Consider the following 21,721-nt stretch of genomic DNA (forward strand, 5'->3'; position numbering starts at 1 on the left):
ATATGGGGATGAGGTAGTTGGGTGTGCTATTTACAGATGGGATGTGTACAGGTACAGTGATCGGTAAGCTGCTTTGACAGCTGATGCTTAACATTAGAGAGTCTTCAGCTTTAGGGATTTTGGGAATTTGTTCCAGTCATTGGCAGCAGAGAACTGGAAGGAAAGGCGGCCAAAGGGGGAGTTGGCTTTGTGGATGACCAGTGAAATATACCTGCTGGAGCGCGTGCTACGGGTGGGTGTTGTTATGACAGAGTCGAAAGCCTTGGCCAGGTCGATGAAGACGGCTGCACAGTACTGTCTTTTATCGATGGCGGTTATGATATTGTTTAGGGCCTTGAGCGTGGCTGAGGTGCACCCATGACCAGCTTGGAAACCAGATTGCCTAGTGGAGAAGGTGCGGTGGGATGCATGGCCAGCCGTAGAAAAATGCTTACTGAAATTATTGTTGATTTATCGGTGGTGACAGTGTTTCCTATCCTCAGTGCAGTGGGCAGCTGGGAGGAGGTTCTCTTATTCTCCATGGACTTTAGTGTCCCAAAACTTTTTGGAATTAGTGCTACAGGAAAAAGAAAAAAAAGTTGCATATCGGGGGGCTATTCGATGCTAATGCAGTACGCAACAGGATGTTTTTGTGCTGGTCAAGGGCAGTCAAGTCTGGGGTGAACCAAGGGCTATATCTGTTCTTAGTTCTATTATTTTTGAACGGCGCACGCTTATTTAAGATGGTGAGGAAAGCACGTTTAAAGAGCATCCAGGCATCCTTTACTGACGGTATGAGGTCAATATCCTACCAGGATACCCGGGCCAGGTTGATTAGAAAAGCCTGCTTGCTGAAATGTTTTAGGGAGTGTTTGACAGTGATGAGGGGTGGTCGTTTGTACGCGGACCCATTACGGACGCAGGCAATGAGGCAGTGATCACTGAGATCCTGGTTGAAGACAGCAGAGGTGTAGTTAGAGGGCAAGTTGGTCAGGATGATATCTCTGAGGGTGTCCATGTTTACAGATGTTGGGTTGTACTGTTCACTGAGAATGACAGATATAACTTACTATAACTATGTGAATTTGGTCAGGATGCCAAAAAAGTTACATATTGCAGTTAAGTAAACTGTTTTAGGTAACCATACCAAACATAACATGTCATAGTAATTTGAGGATGTAAAAAAATCGTTTACTATGTTATGTCTAGTCGATGAGACCAGGCTGCAATTATACATGCTGCAACCACTTTGTAATGTCTGCACAGCTATTTGCTCACCCGACAAACGGACAATAACCCGCAACCTTAAACCAGATAGTTCTAACTGTGAGCAAGTTCTCTCCTGTTCTCAAAAAAAGTAATGTACAGTATAATGAAGCGAATCCAGGTTTTAGAACATATGAACAAACTGCCATATTCTCTATTGCCATTACTGCCAACAGGGGTGAATTATTCGGGACCGCAAAATGTGCTTGTCTCCCTTGGATTAGGAATGTTCTGTCGGTAAACATTCCAGGGCTCAGGACATTTATTTTCAGTGGCCACGTCATAGCGGGGGGAGACTGTAGACCACGAATTCCTCAGCGCTCCTGAAATCACAGACCTCTCTCTCGCCTCTGTTACCGGCACACATTCATCGAACTCCTCCTCGCAGCAGACGTTTGAACGAAGCCGCTTTCCAGAAGGGTATAGCATAATTGGCATAACAATATATTAAATATTGCTCTTTATTTCTTGATTATTTAACCATTTTACCTGGCATTAACCTATAACATTATTTCATTTTCCTTTCTCTCTTCCTTGCCTTTTTCTCTTCACAGATGTTGCGAAGTGTCCCCTTCCTTGTACTGCTGGCCGTAGCGCTCTGTCAAACCGAGGTAAAAGTTGGACTCCAGATTGTTTTGTTAACTTGTGATCAATGCAAAACTTTATGTAATATTACGATTGTCATAGGTGAGGCTACTCCGATATTAAACAGGAAAGGCCGTGTTCCCTTTACGGGCTTTATGGTTTGGGGCGTTTATGCTATTCAGTCACATGACGGCACAGCTGAAGCACTTGAAATGTAGGCTAGTCTAGTTGTGTTTGTGATAAACGCAATAATTATAGTCTTTATAGATGTATTTTAGATGCACTACAGCACCAAAAGTATGTGGACACCCCTTCAAATGAGTGGATTCTGCTATTTCATCTACACCCGTTGCTGACAGGTTTATAAAATCGCGCACATTGCCATGCGATCTCTATAGACAAACATTGGCAGTAAAATGGCCTTACTGAAGAGCTCAGTGACTTTCAAAGTGGCACTGTCATAGGATGCCATCTTTCCAACAAGTCAGTTTGTCAAATTTCCACCCTGCTATAGCTGCCCTGGTCAACTGTAAGTGCTGTTATTGTGAAGTGGAAACATCTAGGAACAATAACTGCTCAGCTGTGAAGTGGTAGTCCACACAAGATCACAGAATGGGACCGCAGAGTGCTGTAGTGTGTACAAATAATTTGTCCTCGGTTGTGATACTCACTACGGAGTTCCAAACTGCCTCTGGAAGCAAAGTCAGCACAAGAACTGTTCGTCGGAAGCTTCATGAAATGGAGCCTAAGATCACCATGCGCAATGCCAAGCGCCGGCTGGAGTGCTGTAAAGCTCGCCACCATTGGACTCTGGAGCAGTGGAAACACCATTCTCTGGAGTGATGAATCATGCTTCACCATCTGGTAGTCCGACAGACAAATCTGGGTTTGAGAACTAATGTATAGTGCCAACTGTAAAGTTTGGTGGAGGAGAAACAATGGTCTGGGACTAGGCCCATTAGTTCCAGTGATAGGAAATCTTAACTCTACAGCATACAATTACATTCTAGACAATTCTGTGCTTCCAACTTTGTTGCAACAGTTTGGGGAAGGCCCTTTCCTGTTTCAGTATGACAATGCCCCGTGCACAAAGCGAGGACTTGCCTGGCCTGCACATAGCCCTGACCTCAATCCCTTCGAACACCTTTGGGATGAATTGGAACGCCGAATGCGAGCCAGGCCTAATCGCCCAACATCAGTGCCCGACCTCACTAATGCTCCTGAGGCTGAATGGAAGCAAGCAATGTTCCAACATCTAATATAAAACCTTCCCAGAAGAGTAGAGGCTGTTATAGCAGCAAAGGGGAGACCAACTCCATATTAATGCCATTGATTTTGGAAGGAGATGTTCGACAAGCGGTGTCCATACTTTTGGTCATGTATTGTATATTCTTCATGATGGTTCAAAGGTTTTTTTTTAATGGGAGAATTAAACGTGGCATTGTCCAGGGCACATTTCACATTATGAGACTTAATTAGGGAGACAATTAGTCCTAGCCAGTTCAATTAAACTACAACAGGGACCATTACATTTTAATTGCAAGAGCATCTTCCAAATCCGTTTGTAGATTATGATGCCCACACAGCACATTATTTTATCATCGTGATTTTTAGGCCAACTAAAACAAGCAGAGATATTTATCTTTGATGATGTAGTTTAGCTATGTTCGTGTCTTCTATATTCCATGAATTTCCCCTCTGTGTTTGTTAAGTTGATGAAATGATAGTGTTGCATGTAGATGAGGATGCTCATTGTTTTCTTTGTCGCCATGGGTAACAAGCAGAGTTAATAGACAGCTGGGGGGTGTGTGTGTGTGTGTGTGTGTGTGTGTGTGTGTGTGTGTGTGTGTGTGTGTGTGTGTGTGTGTGTGTGTGTGTGTGTGTGTGTGTGTGTAATAACGCTCTCCCGGGTGGGTCTCACACACTGGTGCTAAGTAAACACTGAACTAAAGTGATGGGAGATGAGGTGTCTTGAAACTGCACACTGTTAGTACTGTCACACACAGGCACACACACACACACACACACACACCACAAACACACACCGGGTGTATGGGTCAGCACCGTACCTCATTTGGCAGCTTTTGAGCACCTGGTTTGATGTCATGTATTTGGGACGTTCTCATGTTGACCTGTTTTAAGTGGATGTCACATGTCAGTAATGTATTTGTCAGTTGCTGTGTAAAGTAGGGCTAGGATTGGGTTGCATGTCATTGCAGATTATGGGGTTAGATTGTGGAAAAGACAGATTTTCAGGAGTTAGGCTCTTCAGGATTACCATAGTGTTTGGAGTGAGATTATGGGTCATGGTTTGGAAGGGGTTTGTTTTGGAGGTGATGTTTTTCAGGGTTGTAGCACTCTGTCTAGACCTTGGAGGTAGACTGCAGGGTTAAGTAAGTGAGCCTCTACTCTACATTGTCCTTACATGTCCAGACAGTCATCATCACTATCAGTACCACTGTCTGCCACATTACTCACAGTGGAAACTCTACCTCCAGGCCCTCTGCTGACCTCCTAGTGCTGCCCCTGTCATTGCCTGCTGAAATATGTCCTTTTTTGTGAGTCTTTATTGGATCCGTGACCTCTCTCATTGGTGAGCTCTCTCATTGGTGAGCTCTCTCAGTGATGTGCGCTCTCATTGGTGTGCTCTCTCATTGGTGTGCTCTCTCATTGGTGTGCTCTCTCATTGGTGTGCTCTCTCATTGGTGTGCTCTCTCATTGGTGTGCTCTCTCATTGGTGAGCTCTGGCATTGAGAAGACTGAGTACAAGCCGGAGTGTGTAGAATGTGGCTGTGGAGTATGCGGGGGAGGCATTATAAAGACATCTATTGTTTAAAGGTAATTGCCCTGGTAATATACAGCCTGTTGACAGACCTCGGTGGGGAATGTTAAGGTGGGCCGCTAGTACACTGTTTTAAGGCGGTCTAGGGGATTGTTTAGTTATACAGTGTATTGGTATGGTGGTCTTCAGTGATCATTTCAAGCCTCAGTCCCTATTGTGTACTTAGTGGAGCAGCGTAGCAGCAGATACTGTACCTCAGGGTGTGCGTGTGTATGTTTGTGTGTGTCTGCATGTGTGTGTGTGCGCCTGTGTGTGTGGCAGGGGACTGTGTGAGTGTCTGAGTGCTCAGTGAATGCTAAGTTATTCAAATGTAGATGCGGACTTTAGATTTATTATGAAGGAGAGAATACCCGGGTGCTTTCTGTGGCGAGACATTGCTGTGTTTGCAGATAAAAGGCTCAGAGACAGTACTTCTGAGCTCACAGCTATTCTCTGCATCTGTGTGGAGACTGAGGAGAGATATGCATCTGGTTAAAAAAATGTTGACGTATCCCCCCAAACGTTGACAGTGAGATGCCAAGGCTGTGTGGAAACACATAGGCACGCACACACATTTACAAAGCCAGATCCATAACACCCACACACTTCACCTTTCTCTTCTCCAGGCATCCTGTGCTATTGCGTTAACCATGGTGGCCGGTGTAATGACACAATAGATAATTCAGTCATCAGAACCACGGCTGGATCTGGCTTTGAAAATATCAGGCTTCAGGAGAGAAACAGAATAATGGCCCTCAAGGACACAGTGTACAACCCCCCCCCCCCCCCCCCCCTACTCACACACAGTGTATACATACTCCCCTCACACACAGTGGATAGATACTCTACTAACACACAGTGGATAGATACTCTCTCCTCACACACAGTGGATAGATACGCTCTGTGCTGAAGGAGATGACGATGAGGACGTAGGATTAAAATGTTAGAATCCTGACTGTTTGCAATTAGTTTTACACTTGTTCTACAGTGTAGCCAAATACAAATTCTTGCGTCTACACGTTTAACTATTGTTTGTAGAATGACAACCCTAATGTTCGCGAGTAACATTTTTAGCAATGTACAAAACTACATTTAGCAGACTAGAGTCCTTGTAGAGGAGCTGCCTCCCAGGCTGAGGTATATTAGCTGACTAGAGTCCTTGTAGAGGAGCTGCCTCCCAGGCTGAGGTATATTAGCAGACTAGAGTCCTTGTAGAGGAGCTGCCTCCCAGGCTGAGGTATATTAGCTGACTAGAGTCCTTGTAGAGGAGCTGCCTCCCAGGCTGAGGTATATTAGCAGACTAGAGTCCTTGTAGAGGAGCTGCCTCCCAGGCTGAGGTATATTAGCTGACTAGAGTCCTTGTAGAGGAGCTGCCTCCCAGGCTGAGGTATATTAGCAGACTAGAGTCCTTGTAGAGGAGCTGCCTCCCAGGCTGAGGTATATTAGCAGACTAGAGTCCTTGTAGAGGAGCTGCCTCCTAGGCTGAGGTATATTAGCAGACTAGAGTCCTTGTAGAGGAGCTGCCTCCCAGGCTGAGGTATATTAGCTGACTAGAGTCCTTGTAGAGGAGCTGCCTCCCAGGCTGAGGTATATTAGCTGACTAGAGTCCTTGTAGAGGAGCTGCCTCCCAGGCTGAGGTATATTAGCTGACTAGAGTCCTTGTAGAGGAGCTGCCTCCCAGGCTGAGGTATATTAGCTGACTAGAGTCCTTGTAGAGGAGCTGCCTCCCAGGCTGAGGTATATTAGCTGACTAGAGTCCTTGTAGAGGAGCTGCCTCCCAGGCTGAGGTATATTAGCTGACTAGAGTCCTTGTAGAGGAGCTGCCTCCCAGGCTGAGGTATATTAGCTGACTAGAGTCCTTGTAGAGGAGCTGCCTCCCAGGCTGAGGTATATTAGCTGACTAGAGTCCTTGTAGAGGAGCTGCCTCCCAGGCTGAGGTATATTAGCAGACTAGAGTCCTTGTAGAGGAGCTGCCTCCCAGGCTGAGGTATATTAGCTGACTAGAGTCCTTGTAGAGGAGCTGCCTCCCAGGCTGAGGTATATTAGCTGACTAGAGTCCTTGTAGAGGAGCTGCCTCCCAGGCTGAGGTATATTAGCAGACTAGAGTCCTTGTAGAGGAGCTGCCTCCCAGGCTGAGGTATATTAGCAGACTAGAGTCCTTGTAGAGGAGCTGCCTCCCAGGCTGAGGTATATTAGCAGACTAGAGTCCTTGTAGAGGAGCTGCCTCCCAGGCTGAGGTATATTAGCTGACTAGAGTCCTTGTAGAGGAGCTGCCTCCCAGGCTGAGGTATATTAGCAGACTAGAGTCCTTGTAGAGGAGCTGCCTCCCAGGCTGAGGTATATTAGCAGACTAGAGTCCTTGTAGAGGAGCTGCCTCCCAGGCTGAGGTATATTAGCAGACTAGAGTCCTTGTAGAGGAGCTGCCTCCCAGGCTGAGGTATATTAGCAGACTAGAGTCCTTGTAGAGGAGCTGCCTCCCAGGCTGAGGTATATTAGCTGACTAGAGCTGACAGTGACAGAGTTGCTGTCTCCCAGGAACCATGCTCTGTAGCTGTTGATGACTGTTCTCTCATTGGTAGGTGCTGCCTGGCTATAAATACCAAACCCAGGTGGAGTGAATAGAGCAGGACCATGGGGGATTGAACAGCCTGTTCCCTGTCTCTGTTAGTCAGGACTGTTCTAATTTTTCTAGCTCTAGACACACAAACACAGAGAGAGACAGGAGAGATAGCATAGATGTCATGCGTCACTGTCTTCTAAGGTTGTTTTATAACACCATCCTCTCTCTTTCTAGCCTCTATTTTCTGTAGCTAACAACGTTAGCTCCATCTCTCATCATCTTGTGTGTGTTTATTTGTGTGTGTGTCAGGGGAATGGACCAGGCACAGAGATAGCACTTGGCAGCATGCCCAAACATCAGGCCAAAAATGTCAGGCAGTTAATACCAAGCAGATACACACACACACAGCCTAATTTCAGTGCAGCTTCAATACAAAACGGTTTATGACTCACAGTAATTGAATGTGGACAATAGGACATGGTTGTTTATGCCAGATGAAATGTCACGGACATATCTAACTCAGCAGAATACTTGAATTGACACCTTGATGATAAATGTGTTCTCCAACAATCATCTGAACATTCCACTCCCTAAAATGGCTGTCCATTCTAAACATTACATCATATATTGTAGAGGTCTGCAAACAGGCACACTTCCTTCTCCAAACACACTTCCAGCCATTAGCCCTGACTATGGCCCCATGGAGGGAGTAGTGTCTGGGGCAGGGAAACTACCCATTCCCTGGCCTGGGCCCTCCTACCCAGAGAGACTGAAGCACTGCCCAGAACAGGCTGGAAGAGAAGTGAGGGAGAGAGAGGATAGAAAGAGAAAGGAGTGAGAAAATAGGGATTGAGAAGGGAGATCAAGGGAGCGAGGGACCGGGTTTGAGAACAAGAGAGAAAATTGATCATTTACAACAGAATGAAAGGATTTAGGCACAGATGGGGCGGCAGGGTAGCCTAGTGGTTAGAGCGTCGGACTAGTAACTGGAAGGTTGCAAGTTCAAACCCCCGAGCTGACAAGGTACAAATCTGTCGTTCTGCCCCTGAACAGGCAGTTAACCCACTGTTCCTAGGCCGTCATTGAAAATAAGAATTTGTTCTTATTAATTTGTTCTTGTTGCCTAGTTAAATAAAAGGTCAAATAAAATAAAAAAATACAGGAGACAATAAAGGGGAGGATATGGATATTGAAAGTGGGACAGCACGAGGGAGAGAGAGAGAGGGAAGCCTCCTCAGATTAAACAATGGAAGTGGGGGGACAAGGACAGGGGTGTCATTGTCCTGCCTGTGAGACTGTGCCGTGTGCCCACAGGAGTAGAAAGGATGGCAGTGACACTCTGTTTTAGGTACTTTATTTTCTCAGTGACATTTTAACTTATAAGCTAACTTCCTGACTAATACCTTTCTTTGTCTCTCCATCTCTCTTTGTCTGTTTGTCTGTTGCATTTCGACACGTTCTTGAATCTCAAGGGCTTATGGAATATAAAATGTGGCAATGACATCACACTGTCTTCCATTCCATACACGTATAAGAAAACAAAGTCTGGGTCCAAATACCCATACTTACGTTTTAAATAGTAGGCTTTTTCAGTAGGATAAATACAAACGTTTTATAGTACAAGGAATTTTGAAAATGAAGTATCCTTTAAATGCCAGGATGCCATACTCATTTCGGCATTTCATCTAGTAGAATTCGCAGTGGAAGAGAATCGTCTTTTCGCACTTATGCTGAGGCATGAGAGCCTGACGAACCGGGGGAGGCAGGGGAGCCTGGAGATCTGTCTCAGGCATGAGAACCTGTAGCCGCTGACGTCATTCCCACCGAAACAAAAAAAAACACTCCCTGATGCTTCCCTTGGGTGAGGCGTCATTCTCTAGCGCTGCGAGTCGGGAAGCAAGTTCAGGGAGTGTTTTAATAAATAAACACAACATAATACAAAACAAGAAACACTAACAGCACACAGACAAGAAACAATAACACCTGGGGAAGGATCCAAAGGGAGTGAGAGATAGGGAAGGTAATCAGGGAAGTGATGGAGTCCAGGTGAGTCTGATGACACACAGGTGCGCGTAACGATGGTGGCATGTGTGCGCCATAACGAGCAGCCTGGTGACCTAGAGGCCGGAGAGCGAGCACACGTGACACAGATACCAGAGCATATACCGCCAGAGAGTTTGTATATATGGATATTATATTTCTCTGTAACTCTCATATCCCCCTGACACTTCTTCCTCCAGACTTACAGCCACGTTCACTCCTATCTCAATCTCACTCCAATAGAAATGCTTGGGACATGATCCAGGCATTTCAACAATGTTATGCTCTAGTCTGTAGACCTTATAGTGTGGTGTCTAATGCTCAGCAGGGGCTCCCTCCCCAACTCCTTTAACTGTAACTCAGTGGAGTGGAGTCTTTATCTTGAAAGCTCAGATTGCACTGTCTTGAAAGTGTGAGGATACATAAACAGTAGGATACTGGATATTTAAAAGTAGGAATTTAGAAATGGTGGTGCTGGCAACAGAAATGTTTAAACTCTAAAACTTTCTCTGGTTAACAGCAGTGATTCACTATACAGATAGCCACGCTAGCTTCACCCTCATGTTGGTGCTAGCAAGCAGGCTAGGTAGTTCTAGGTATCAACAGCCAATCCAGCAGGGGCTGGAAACTATAGTGAGCTTTGATTGGTCAATATACTGTATGTACTTTTATTTCCCTCTATTTTTCACTTTGCCTCCCCTCTTGTCCTCCCTCCCCTTCTTTCCTCCCTCCCCTGTTGGAGCTTAATAAGAAATGTGTGTCTGAGAGCTATGAGGGGTCTTCTCTCTGACTGTTTAATTGGGAGGGGGAGTATAGGCATGATGTCATCAATGGTGAGATGCAGAGCATCTGTGAGTCATTTGTTTAAAACTCCCCTTACACACTTCTATAGAGGGGTGTATGTGTATGGGCATTGGTCTGTTCATTCATAGTAGCACGGATTAACACTAATCTCACTGACCTTTCATTATGGTTGTTGTTAGAAAAACTGTGGTCACAAAGGTAGCTACAGATTCTGCTGCAGGTGAAAAGAGAGGGAGCAGATTAAGTGATAGGAGTGAGGGATGGGTTTCATCCTTGCCTTTAATTGGCTACCTTGTGGGGCATTATCAGTCAATGCGTTGCGTCGCCATGTTAGCGTGTTTGTTTACTATCTCTAAATCAATGTTCTATATGCTAATGAGTTCAGTGGTACACTCTGGGAAGGGACTAATGGTGGTTGTAAAGTGACCCCTCAGCAGGAAGCATTGATCCAGCTGCTGACTCAGTGGATCACACACACACACACACACACACACACACACACACACACACACACACACACAGTTCTCATTTGACAGATTCAGCCTGGTGCTAAGGATGTGAAGGGGACTCTTATCGGCAGTGGAAAATGAATGAGGGATTTTCAGAGAAAGGCAGGAAAGAACAGAGCACCTTTTAACTCCAATGTGCTTCAGCATGGGGTCAATAAACCTGCGGCAGGAGTAAAATTGAGTTCAGACCTCCCTCCACCCATCCCCCCTTTTCTTCCAGTCTCTGACTCATTTTCTGCAGCTCAATTCCTATCACTTCTCCCTCTCTCGGTCTCTGTCTTCTCCTGCTATCCCCCCTTTTCTTGCTATCTCTGACTCTCACTACCCTTTTTCCCTCTTCTCCACTCTCCTTCTCTTCTTTCTCTATCACTTAGTGACTCTCTTCCCTTCTCTCTCTCTCCTCCAGGCAGCATTGCATGGCTGGCCTCAATTCACAGGGACATCTTACCCAGCCCTACATTTAAACAAGGAGAAGAAGAATAGAGACAGAAAGCAAGTTGTTGAGGACAGAGAAATAAGACGTGAGAGAAAGAAATGGGAAAGGGAGGTATAAATGAGTGACAGATACTTTTTTTAGATAAGCTGTGATGTCTGTCTTTCTTGGAACACCTGTTATTTTCCCATAATACACCTCTACCACCTGTAAAGGGAGAGAGAGAGAAGGATGGAGAGAGTATGAGATCACTGACTCACCAAGTTCCAGGCAAGAAGCAACTCTCCAGGGATTTTTCAATGTTTCCAGTCACAATTTTCATTTATACCTCATATAATGACTTCCATCATATTAATAAAATTAAGCGTGGTTTGTTATAAGGTCACTTTAATACAGTAGCTAGTGTAAGCCTATAGGAGCTCCTATCTAGCTATGGTTCAGCTAAACAGTTTCTCTAGCTAGCTTTTAAATTTGAGATTCTTCGAAGTAGCCACCCTTTGCCTTGATGACAGCTTTGCACACTCTTGGCATTCTCTCAACCAGCCTCATGAGGTAGTCACCTGGAATGCATTTCAATTAACAGGTGTGCCTTGTTAATTTGTGGAATTTCTTTCCTTAATGCGTTTGAGCCAATCAGTTGTGTTGTGACAAGGTAGGGGTGGTATACAGAATATTTGGTAAAATACCAAGTCCATATTATGGAAAGAACAGCTCAAATAAGCAAAGAGAAATGGCAGTCCATCATTACTTTAAGACATAAAGGTCATTCACTCTGGAAAATGTCAAGAACTTTGAAAGTTTCTTCAAGTGCATCTGCAAAAACCATCAAGCGCTATGATAAAACTGACTCTTATGAGGACTACCACAGGAAAGGAAGACCAGAGTTACCTCTGCTGCAGAGGATAAGTTCATTAGAGTTACCAGCCTCAGAAATTGCAGCCCAAATAAATGCTTCACAGAGTTCAATTAACAGACACATCTCAACATCAACTGTTGAGAGGAGACTGCGTCAATCAGGCCTTCATGTTTGAATTGCTGCAAAGATACCACTAACACCAATAAGAAGAAGAGACTTGCTTGGGCCAAGAAACACAAGCAATGGACATTAGACCTTGGAAATCTGTCCTTTGATCTGATGAGTCCCAATTTGAGATTTTTGGTTCCAACCGCCGTGTCTTTGTGAGATGCAGAGTAGGTGAACGGATTATCTCCGCATGTGTGGTTCCCACCGTGGAGGAGGACTGGGATGGTGTGGGGGTGCTTTGCTAGCGGCACTGTCAGGGATTTATTTAGAATTCAAGGCACACTTAACCAGCATGTCTACCACAGCATTCTGCAGCGATATGCCATCCCATCTCGTTTAAGCTTGGTGGGAAAATCATTTGTTTTCAACAGGACAATGACACAACACACCTCCAGGCTGTGTAAGGGCTATTTGACCAAGAAGGAGGGAGATGGAGTGCTGCATCAGATGACCTGGCCTCCACAATCACCCGACCTCAACCCAGTTGAGATGGTTTGTGATGAGTTGGACCGCAGAGTGAAGGAAAAGCAGCCAACAAGTGCTCATCATAGGTGGGAACTCCTTCAACACTTTTTTGGTTACTACATGATTCCATATGTGTTATTTCATAGTTTTGATCTCTTCACTATTATTCTAATTTACATAAGTATTCATAAGAGTCAATACTTTGTAGAAGCACATTTGGCAGTGATTACAGCTGTGAGTCTTTCTTGGTAAGTCTCTAAAAGCTGTTCACACCTGGATTCTGCAACATTTGCCCATTTATTATTTTCAAAATTCTTCAAGCTCTATCAAATTGGTTGTTGACCATTGCTAGACAACCATTTTCAGGTATTGCCATATATTTTCAATAGATTTAAGTCAAAACTGTAACTAAGCCACTCTGGAACATTCACTGTGTTCTTGGTATCCAATTCCAGTTTATATTTGGCCTTGTGTTTTAGGTTATTGTCCTGCTGAAAGGTGAATTAATCTTCCAGTGTCTGGTGGAAAGCAGACTGAACCAGGATTTCCGCTAGGATTTTGCCTGTGCTTAGCTTAGCTCCATTTAGTTTATTTTCATCCTGAAAAACTCTGCAGTCTCTGAACTCTGAATCAGAGAGGTGCGGGAGCTGCCTTAATCGACATCCACATCGCCTGGGAACAGTGGGTTGGTTAACCACCTTGCTAAGAGGCAGAATGACTTATTTTTACCTTGTCAGCTTGGTGATTAGATCCAGCAACCTTTCAGTTACTCGCCCTATGCTCTAACCACTAAGCTACCCCATAGTGGTACTCAGTAATGTGTTGTATCTAATTGAGGACATCTCCTTTGTCTTGATCACGTTGAGGGAGATGTTGTTGTCCTGGCACCACACTGCCAGGTCTCTGACCTCCCTATAGGCTGTCTCATTGTTGTCGGCAAATTTAATGATTGTGTTGGTGTCGTGCCTGGCCGTGCAGTCATGAGTGAACAGGGAGTACAGGAGGGGGCTGAGCACGCACCCATCAGGAGCCCCTGTGTTGAGGATCAGCGTGGCGGATGTGTTGTTACCTTCCCTTACCAGCTGGGGGTGGCCTGTCAGGAAGTCCAGGAATCAGTTGCAGAGGGAGGTGTTTAGTCCCAGGGTCCTTAACTTATTGATGAGCTTTGAGGTCACTATGATGTTGAATGCTGAGCTGTTGTTAATGAATAGCATTCTCACATAGGTGTTCCTTTTGTCCAGGTGTGAAATGGCAGTGGGGAGTGCAATAGAAACGGCATCATCTGTGGATCTTTTGGGGTAGTATGAAAATTGGAGTGGGTCTAGGCTTTCTGGGATAATGGTGTTGATGTGAGCCATGACCAGCCTTTCAAAGCACTTCATGGCTACAGACATGATGAGTGCTATGGGTAGGTAGTCATTTAGGCAGGTTACCTTAGTGTTCTTGGGCACAGGCACTATGGTGATCTGCTTAAAACATGTTGGTATTACAGACTCGGACAGGGAGAGGTTGAAAATGTCAGTGAAGACACTTGCTAGTTGGTCAGCGCATGCTTGCAGTACACTTCTTGGTAATCCATCTGGCCCTGCGGCCTTGTGAATGTTGACTTGTCTTAAGGTCTTACTCACATCGGCTGCGGAGTGTGTGATCACACAGTCTTCCGGTACAGCTGGTGCAGTCATGTATGTTTCAGTGTTATTTGCCTCGAAGCGAGCATAGAAGTAGTTTAGCTCGTCCGGTAGGCTCGTGTCACTGGGCAGCTCCCGGCTGGGCTTCCCTTTGTAGTCTGTAATGTTTTGCAGGGCTTGCCACATACGACAAGCGTCAGAGCTGGTTAAGTACGACTTGATCTTAGTCCTGTATTGATGCTTTTGCCTGTTTGATGGTCCGTCAGAGGGCATAGTGGGATTTCTTGTAAGCTTCCGGGTTAGAGTCCTGCTCCTTGAAAGCAGCAGCTCTATCTTAGCTCAGTGCGGATGCTGCCTGTAATCCATGGCTTCTGGTTGGGGTATGTACGTACGGTCACTGTGGGGACGACGTCATCGATGCACTTATTGATGAAGCCAATGACTGATGTACTGGTGTATTTCTCAATGCCATTTGAGGAATCCCGGAACATATTCTTGTCTGTGCTAGCAAAACAGTCCTGTAGCTTAGCATCTGCTTCATCTGACCACTTTTTAATTTATTTGGTCACTGGTGCTTCCTGCTTTAATTTTTGCTTGTAAGCAGGAATCAGGAGGATGGAATTATGGTCAGATTTGCCAAATGGAGTGCGAGGTAGAGCTTTGTATGCATCTCTGTGTGTGGAGTATTGGTGGTCCAGAGTTATTTTCCCTCTGCTTGCACATTTAACATGCTGATAGTAATTTGGTAAAACGGATTTAAGTTTCCCTGCATTAAAGCGTTTTCTTGTTTGCTTTTGGCGGGATACAGCTCATTCAATGCTATCTTAGTGCCAGCCTCTGACTGTGGTGGTATGTAAACATCTACAAAGAATATAGATGAGAACTCTCTCTGTAGGTAACGTGGTCTGCATCTTATCATGAGAAACTCTACCTCAGGCGAGCAATAGCTCGAGACTTCTTTAGATAGCTCGAGACTTCATTAGATTTCGTGCACCAGCTGTTGTTTACAAAAATACATCATCCTCCGCCCCTTGTCTTACCAGACGCCGCTGTTCTATCCTGCCGTATTACCAGCCAGCTGTATGTTGATATTGTCGTCGTTCAGCCACGACTCCGTGAAGCATAAGATGTTCCAGTTTTTAATGTCCCGTTGGTAGTTTAATCTTCACAATAACTCGGCCATTTTATTGTCCAAAGATTTCATGTTTGCTAGCAGAATTGAGGGGAGTGGCGGTTTATTTGATCGCCTCCGACTCCTCAGAAGGCAGCCCGCCCTCCAGCCTCTCTTTCTCCACCACCTCTTCACGCAGATTACTTGGGTTGGGTTCCCAAGTGAGCCGTATATCCTCGGGCTCGTCAGAGTCGTGAAAGGAGAAAAAGGATTCTGCTTGTCCGTGGTGAGTAATCGCAGTCCTGATGTCTAGAAGTTATTTTCGGTCATAAGAGACGGTAGCGGCAACATTATGTACAAAACATTGACTCGCTACTTGTACCCCGTGTATATAGCCAAGTTATTATTGTGTATTTATTCCTTGTGTTATTACCTTTCTATTATTTGAAAATGTTTCTCTCTGCGTTGTTGGAAAGGGCCCATAAGTCCACTGTTAGTCTACATCTGTTGTTTACGAAGCATGTGACAAATACAATTTGATTTGATAAAAATGACACTATGATAACGCTACTGTACTTTTATATTTATATGGGAAGAATAAACATTCATTATTGATATGCTAACATTACTTGATCATGAAGCATATTGTTAGTTATCTAGCTAGCAAGAAAATAAACCCTTTAATTGTCTGCACATGAGTGTAATATAGTTTGGTTGCTTTATTCAATACTGTAATATGTTTTAGAAGAAAAGTTGCTATGATTGTTAAATAGTTTGTGCTTACTAGCTAGTGGCTACTGGGATATTTACGGTCAATTTGAGCTGCCAAGAACATCGCGTTGCCAGCCACAATGAAAGGGAAGGATGTAATGTGAATTGAAAAGTAGAAATCTTTTTCACCACTCCACTCCTCATGCTCCCCTTCATGTCTCGTAGTGGAAATAGGATCTAAGCTGATTGATACCCATTCATAAGCCAATCATTAATCACACCCAGACAACTCTGAATCGCTATTGGCTCAGATGGGACAGAATGTGTTTTACCTTTTTGATTCAAATGAACAAAGATCATTACTTTACCCAATATTTTAAGAGCCTGTGTGGTGTGTGTGTGTGCGCGTGTGTGCAGTGGCATATTGCTATTTAACCAGGACCCTTGCTAGGTCTGAGCAATCCCCCCCACATGTCTCTCACTCTGAGCCTTGCATCTCCTGTCACCATAGCAACTCCCCATTTGGAGTGGGTGGAACATAAACTGCTCTCTCACTCTGAGCACTCATTAGCTAAATGTCAGGGTGGTTCTGCAGGCTTTAATTGGAGAGATGGTGCAGTGGCGCTGGAGCTAAGCTAAACTAAGGATAGTTAAGCTAAACTAAACTAAGCTTAGCAGCAACCCATCTATTACTCTGCTGGGGTTATCAGAGAGGAACTGCAGGTTTAAACAAGCTCCTCTTTGAAGATGGATTACAGTATGACTCAAGCAATGATGTGTGGGGTTGGGGGGTGTTAGTGTGTGTTTGTTTGTGCTTGTCTTTGTTTTTCTTCCACCAAACAGGGTTGTTTGTTAGTTTGTGTGTAGGGTGCATTTTAGTTTTTCCACCAAGCAGGGTTGTGTTTGTGTATATTTGTGTGTGGGTGGGTGTGTGTTTGCTTTTCAACCAAAATAACAAACTTGTAGTCTGGTTGGCAATGACATTCACCCAGGTTTCTTGCTCTATGTCCCCTTCCTCCTCTATCTCTCTAGTTAGTACAGTACAATAGGCTGTGTAACCATGACCTCCATGGTAGCCTGGCATTAGATTCCTGAAAACTGATTGGACAGAGGGCAGGTCACAGGAGCCTCCAGGGAGTTCCAGTTGTGATCAATGTGGGGAAGAGTTTTACTACATCTAGCAATCTGACTATACACCAGAGAACACACACAGGAGAGAGATGATTTAGTTAGAATCAATGTTGGAAGACATTCTGTTGTGTGTGTGTGTGTGTGTGTGTGTGTGTGTGTGTGTGTGTGTGTGTGTGTGTGTGTGTGTGTGTGTGTGTTTAAAACAGGGTGTATCCACATCTGGAGTCTGAGCTGTATTTTCCTTTGGGCCTATTCCCATGGTCTGTGTGTTTCTCATTCCCTGCTCCTTTCTTTGGTTGCCTTCACTCTGCTCCGCTTTCCTCGCTTGTGTGTGCGTACATCTGTGTCATGGAATGTGGTGGTACCTGTTCGGTGGAAAAGCTAACACGGAACCCAAACCGGCTGCGCGCATGCGCCATCGTGCATACATTTATTTTATCTCCCTACACCAAACGTGATCACGACACGCAGGTTAAAATATCAAAACAAACTCTGAACCAATGACATTAATTTGCGGACAGGTTGAAAAGCATTAAAGATGTATGGAAATTTAGCTAGTTAGCTTGCACTTGCTAGCTAACGTTAATTTGTCCTATTTAGCTAGCTTCCTGTTGCTAGCTAATTTGTCCTGGGATATAAACATTGAGTTGTTATTTTACCTGAAATGCACAAGGTCCTCTACTCCAAGAATTAATCCACACATAAAACGGCCAACCGAATCGTTTCTAGTCATCTCTCCTCCTTCCAGGCATTGAACTTATATGGTGATTGGCATCTACACTTTTACCACAACTGGCAAAACATGTCGTCTTTCAATCACCCACGTGGGTATAACCAATGAGGAGATGGCACGAGGGTACCTGCTTCTATAAACCAATGAGGAGATGGGAGATGCAGGACTTGCAGCGTGATCTGCGTCAGAAATAGAAAGGAGTTCTATTTTAGCCCTTGGCATTGCAGACGCTCGTTGATGTGTGAGCAGTGTGGGTACAATAATTGAATAACATGGATTTCTACATTTATTTTTCGACACTCGCGCACGCGATGTGTCCGGTCTGGTCAGCATGTAAGACACTCCTACACAAGCAAATACACACTAACAAACAACCCTGTTTGGTGAAAGGCTAAGACACACCAACACAAACAAATACACACTAACAAACAACTCTGTTTGGTGGACAAGTAAAACATACACACACGCAAACACACACAGTTAGAACGAGAAGGGGTAGTTGGGAGGGCTGTGAAGCTACTCTCAGAGCTATGCTTGGCAGCTGGTAATTGGCTGGCCTGTTGCTCATGTGAACTACTTGGCAAGTGTACTGCCCTTGTTTTAGGGGAGAGGAGGCAGAGATTTAAAGAAACAAAGAAAATAAAGAGCAACAGAAAAATAGAACAGTATGGAGAGATTGAATGAAACCAATAAAATGAAATCAAAATCCTTTAGGATTTTCAGACCGTTACTGTGTGTTCTGCATGACACCAAATATTTTCTACACAATACAGTTGGTAGAGTTCTACTGTTCACACACACTCACTTTTGCTCATGCCATCCAAAACTGCCTCTATCACCACATTATGTTGGCCGGGTTCTTCCACTGATGAGAAGTCATGTTACACCCAGAAGTTGAGATTTACTACTGGCCACTTCCTGTTTACACTCCTGCGTGTCCTCTCTTGAGGTGAGCTTAAGCATGGCTGGCATGGTAACTAACGGCTGCCACATACAGCAGTGAATGTGAGAGACCTTCACTTAAGTAGAGATAGAGAGAACTTGTCAGTACTCTATATAAAGGGAAATTACCCATTGTCATGGCAATGAAAGCGTGTCTTCTGGGAGTTTGTGGCGAAAGTTGTGCCTTTCCAGTAAGACAGACAACAGCTCTCGACTCCATGGCCGATGTAAGTAATTTAATCTCACCAGCCCTATCCCACCTAGACAAGAGAAATACCTATGTAAGCATGATGTTCATCAACTACAGCTCAGCCTTCAACACCACAGTGCCCTCCAAGCTGATCACTAAGCTCAGGGCCCTGGGTTTGAACCCTTCCCTGTACAACTGGATCTCGGACTTTCAGACGGGCTGCCCCCAAGTGGTGAAGGTAGGCAACAACACCTCTGCCACGCTGATTCTCAACAGGGGGGCCCCACAGGGGTGCGTGTTCAGCCCCCTCCTGTACTCCCTGTACACCCATGACTGCGTGGCCACGCAGTGGTGCCAGGAAAATAACTTCTCCCTCAACGTCAACCAAACGAAGTAACTGATTGTGGACTACTGGAGACAGCAGAGAAAGCACGCCCACATCAACATTGACAGAGCCACGATGGAATGATTTTTATTAGGATCTCTTTTAGTCCTCATTTGGTCTCATCTTCCAAGAGTCCTTAAACATTCAAATACAATTTATGATACAATCATATGTCCACATATAACACACTGTTACAAACAACAGAGATAATACACTGCCATATTGACCAGATAAATACTCATAAATATGACAGTCTGAAAATATAGATTGGTTCCTTCATCTACCACAGTGAAGTTCCTCGGCGTGCACATCACTGACAACCTGAAATGGTCCCTTCACACAGACAGTGTGGTGAAGAAATTTGGAGGCTGAAGAAATTTGTCTTTGCCCCTCATAAAGTTCTACAGATGCACCTTTTGGGCTTTATCACCACCTGGTACGACAACTGCACCGTCTGCAACTGCAGGGCTCTCCAGTGGGTGGTGCCATCAGCCCAACACATCACCGGGAGCACTCTGCCTGCCCTCCAGGTCGTCTGCAGCACCCAGTGTCACAGGAAGGCCAAGAAGATCATCAAGGACCTCTGCCACCTGAGCCACGGCCTGTTCACCCCGCTACCATCTAGAAGGCAGAGACAGTACAGATGCATCAAAGCTTAGAAGCTGTTTTTCAGTCTCTCGGTCTATCTCCAGGCCATCAGTTAAATAGTAACTACTAGCCGGCCTCCACACACAACCTTACCCTGAACCTTAGTCACTGTTACTAGCCAGCTACCAACGGGTACTCTACCCTGCACCTTAGAGACTGCTGTCGTATGTACATAGTCATTGAACACTGATCACTTAAATAATGTTACATACTGTTTCATCCACTTCATATGCGTTGTATTCTAGCCATGGCTCATCCCATATACTGTAACGCCATAGGGCGGGGCACAATTGGCCCAGCGTCATCCAGGTTAGGGGAGGGTTTGGCCGGGGTAGGCCGTCATTGTCAAATAACAATTCGTTCTTGACTGACTAGCCTAGTTAAATAAAGGTAAAAAAAATAGTTTAAAAAATACTGTGATACACCTTTTCTATTCATATACGGTCCATGCTGTCTATACCTCATTCCATTATTTATATATATATATATATATATATATCAGTCGTGAAAAGGGCACAACAAAACCTATTCACCCTCAGGAGACTGAAAAGATTTGGCATGGGTCCTCAGATCCTCAAAAGGTTTTACAGCTGCACCATCGAGAGCATCCTGACTGGTTGCATCACTGCCTGGTATGGCAACTGCTCGGCCTCCGACTGCAAAGCACTACAGATGGTAGCGCATACGGCCCAGCTTCCTGCCATCCAGGACCTCTATACCAGGCATTGTCAAAGACATTAGCCACAGACTGTTCTACCGCACGACAAGCGGTACCAGAGTTCCAAGTCGCTTCTAAACAGCTTCTACCCCCAAGCCATAAGACTCCTGAACATCTAATCAAATGGCCACCCAGACTTTTTGCATTGCCCCCCGTTTTACACTGCTGCTTCTCTCAGTTATTATCTATGCATAGTCACTTTAATAACTCTACCTACATGAATATATTACCTAAATTACATGGACTAACCAGTGCCCCTGCACATTGATTCTGTACCAGTACCCCCTGTAGGCAAGTCAGTTAAGAACAAATTCTTATAAACAATGATAGCTTAGGAACAGTGGGTTAACTGCCTTGTTCAGGAGCAGATTTTTACCTTGTCAGCTCACGGATTTGATCTAGCAACCTTTCGGTTAATGGCCCAATGCTCTAACCACGAGGCTACCTGTCGCCCCACAAAAGATATGAAGATTTTTCCACTTTGCCAGCTCAGGGATTCGAACCAGTGACCTTTCAGTTACTGGCTCAATGCTCTTAACTACAAGGCTACCTGCTGCCACCATGTGAATATGACCAACAACGCAGTTTCAAGAGAAATAGCTCTTTAATTATTTGTTATTTATTTCTTCTTTCTTTAGGTATTTTTCTTAAATACATTGTTGGTTAAGGGCCTGTAAGTAAGCATTTAACTGTAATACCTGTTGTTTTCGGCGCATGTGACAAATAACATTTGATTTGATACAACATCTGATTTGATTTGAGCTTGTATTCGCATGCGCACGACTATGTACGTGTGTGCGTTTGCTGGTTGTATTATTGTGGTTTCTGAGGGGTTGAGAGTGATGGTGTCATTTCCATGTGGTTTTGTAGTGAAACTGACAGTGTCGTGATGGAGAGTATTTTAGTAGCACACTGAACCTCACCCTTCTGTTTGAAACCACTGGCTCTGAGAATAGTGTAACAGTTCCACCTTGTGTCTGATATATGTTATCACAGTATTTTATCCAGGGCGTGTATCCTTAGTGCTGACAGTGTGCT

The 21,721-nt window shown here is 44.7% G+C and overlaps 1 protein-coding gene across 2 annotated transcripts in view; it reads left to right on the forward strand.

Moving 5' to 3' along the window:
- The first annotated feature begins 1,523 nt into the window (after positions 1-1,523).
- LOC139403806 (follistatin-related protein 1-like) overlaps positions 1,524-21,721 on the forward strand; it is a 41,014-nt gene continuing 20,816 nt past the window's right edge. For both annotated transcript variants that reach the window (XM_071146985.1, XM_071146984.1), the window contains exons 1-2: positions 1,524-1,665; positions 1,800-1,856. In XM_071146985.1, the coding sequence (XP_071003086.1) occupies positions 1,800-1,856 (57 nt within the window). In that variant the 5' untranslated portion in view covers positions 1,524-1,665. The remainder of the gene's footprint in view (positions 1,666-1,799; positions 1,857-21,721) is intronic.

This window comes from Oncorhynchus clarkii, chromosome 3 (assembly GCF_045791955.1).
Source record: "Oncorhynchus clarkii lewisi isolate Uvic-CL-2024 chromosome 3, UVic_Ocla_1.0, whole genome shotgun sequence".
Classification (NCBI taxonomy): Eukaryota; Metazoa; Chordata; class Actinopteri; order Salmoniformes; family Salmonidae; genus Oncorhynchus; species Oncorhynchus clarkii.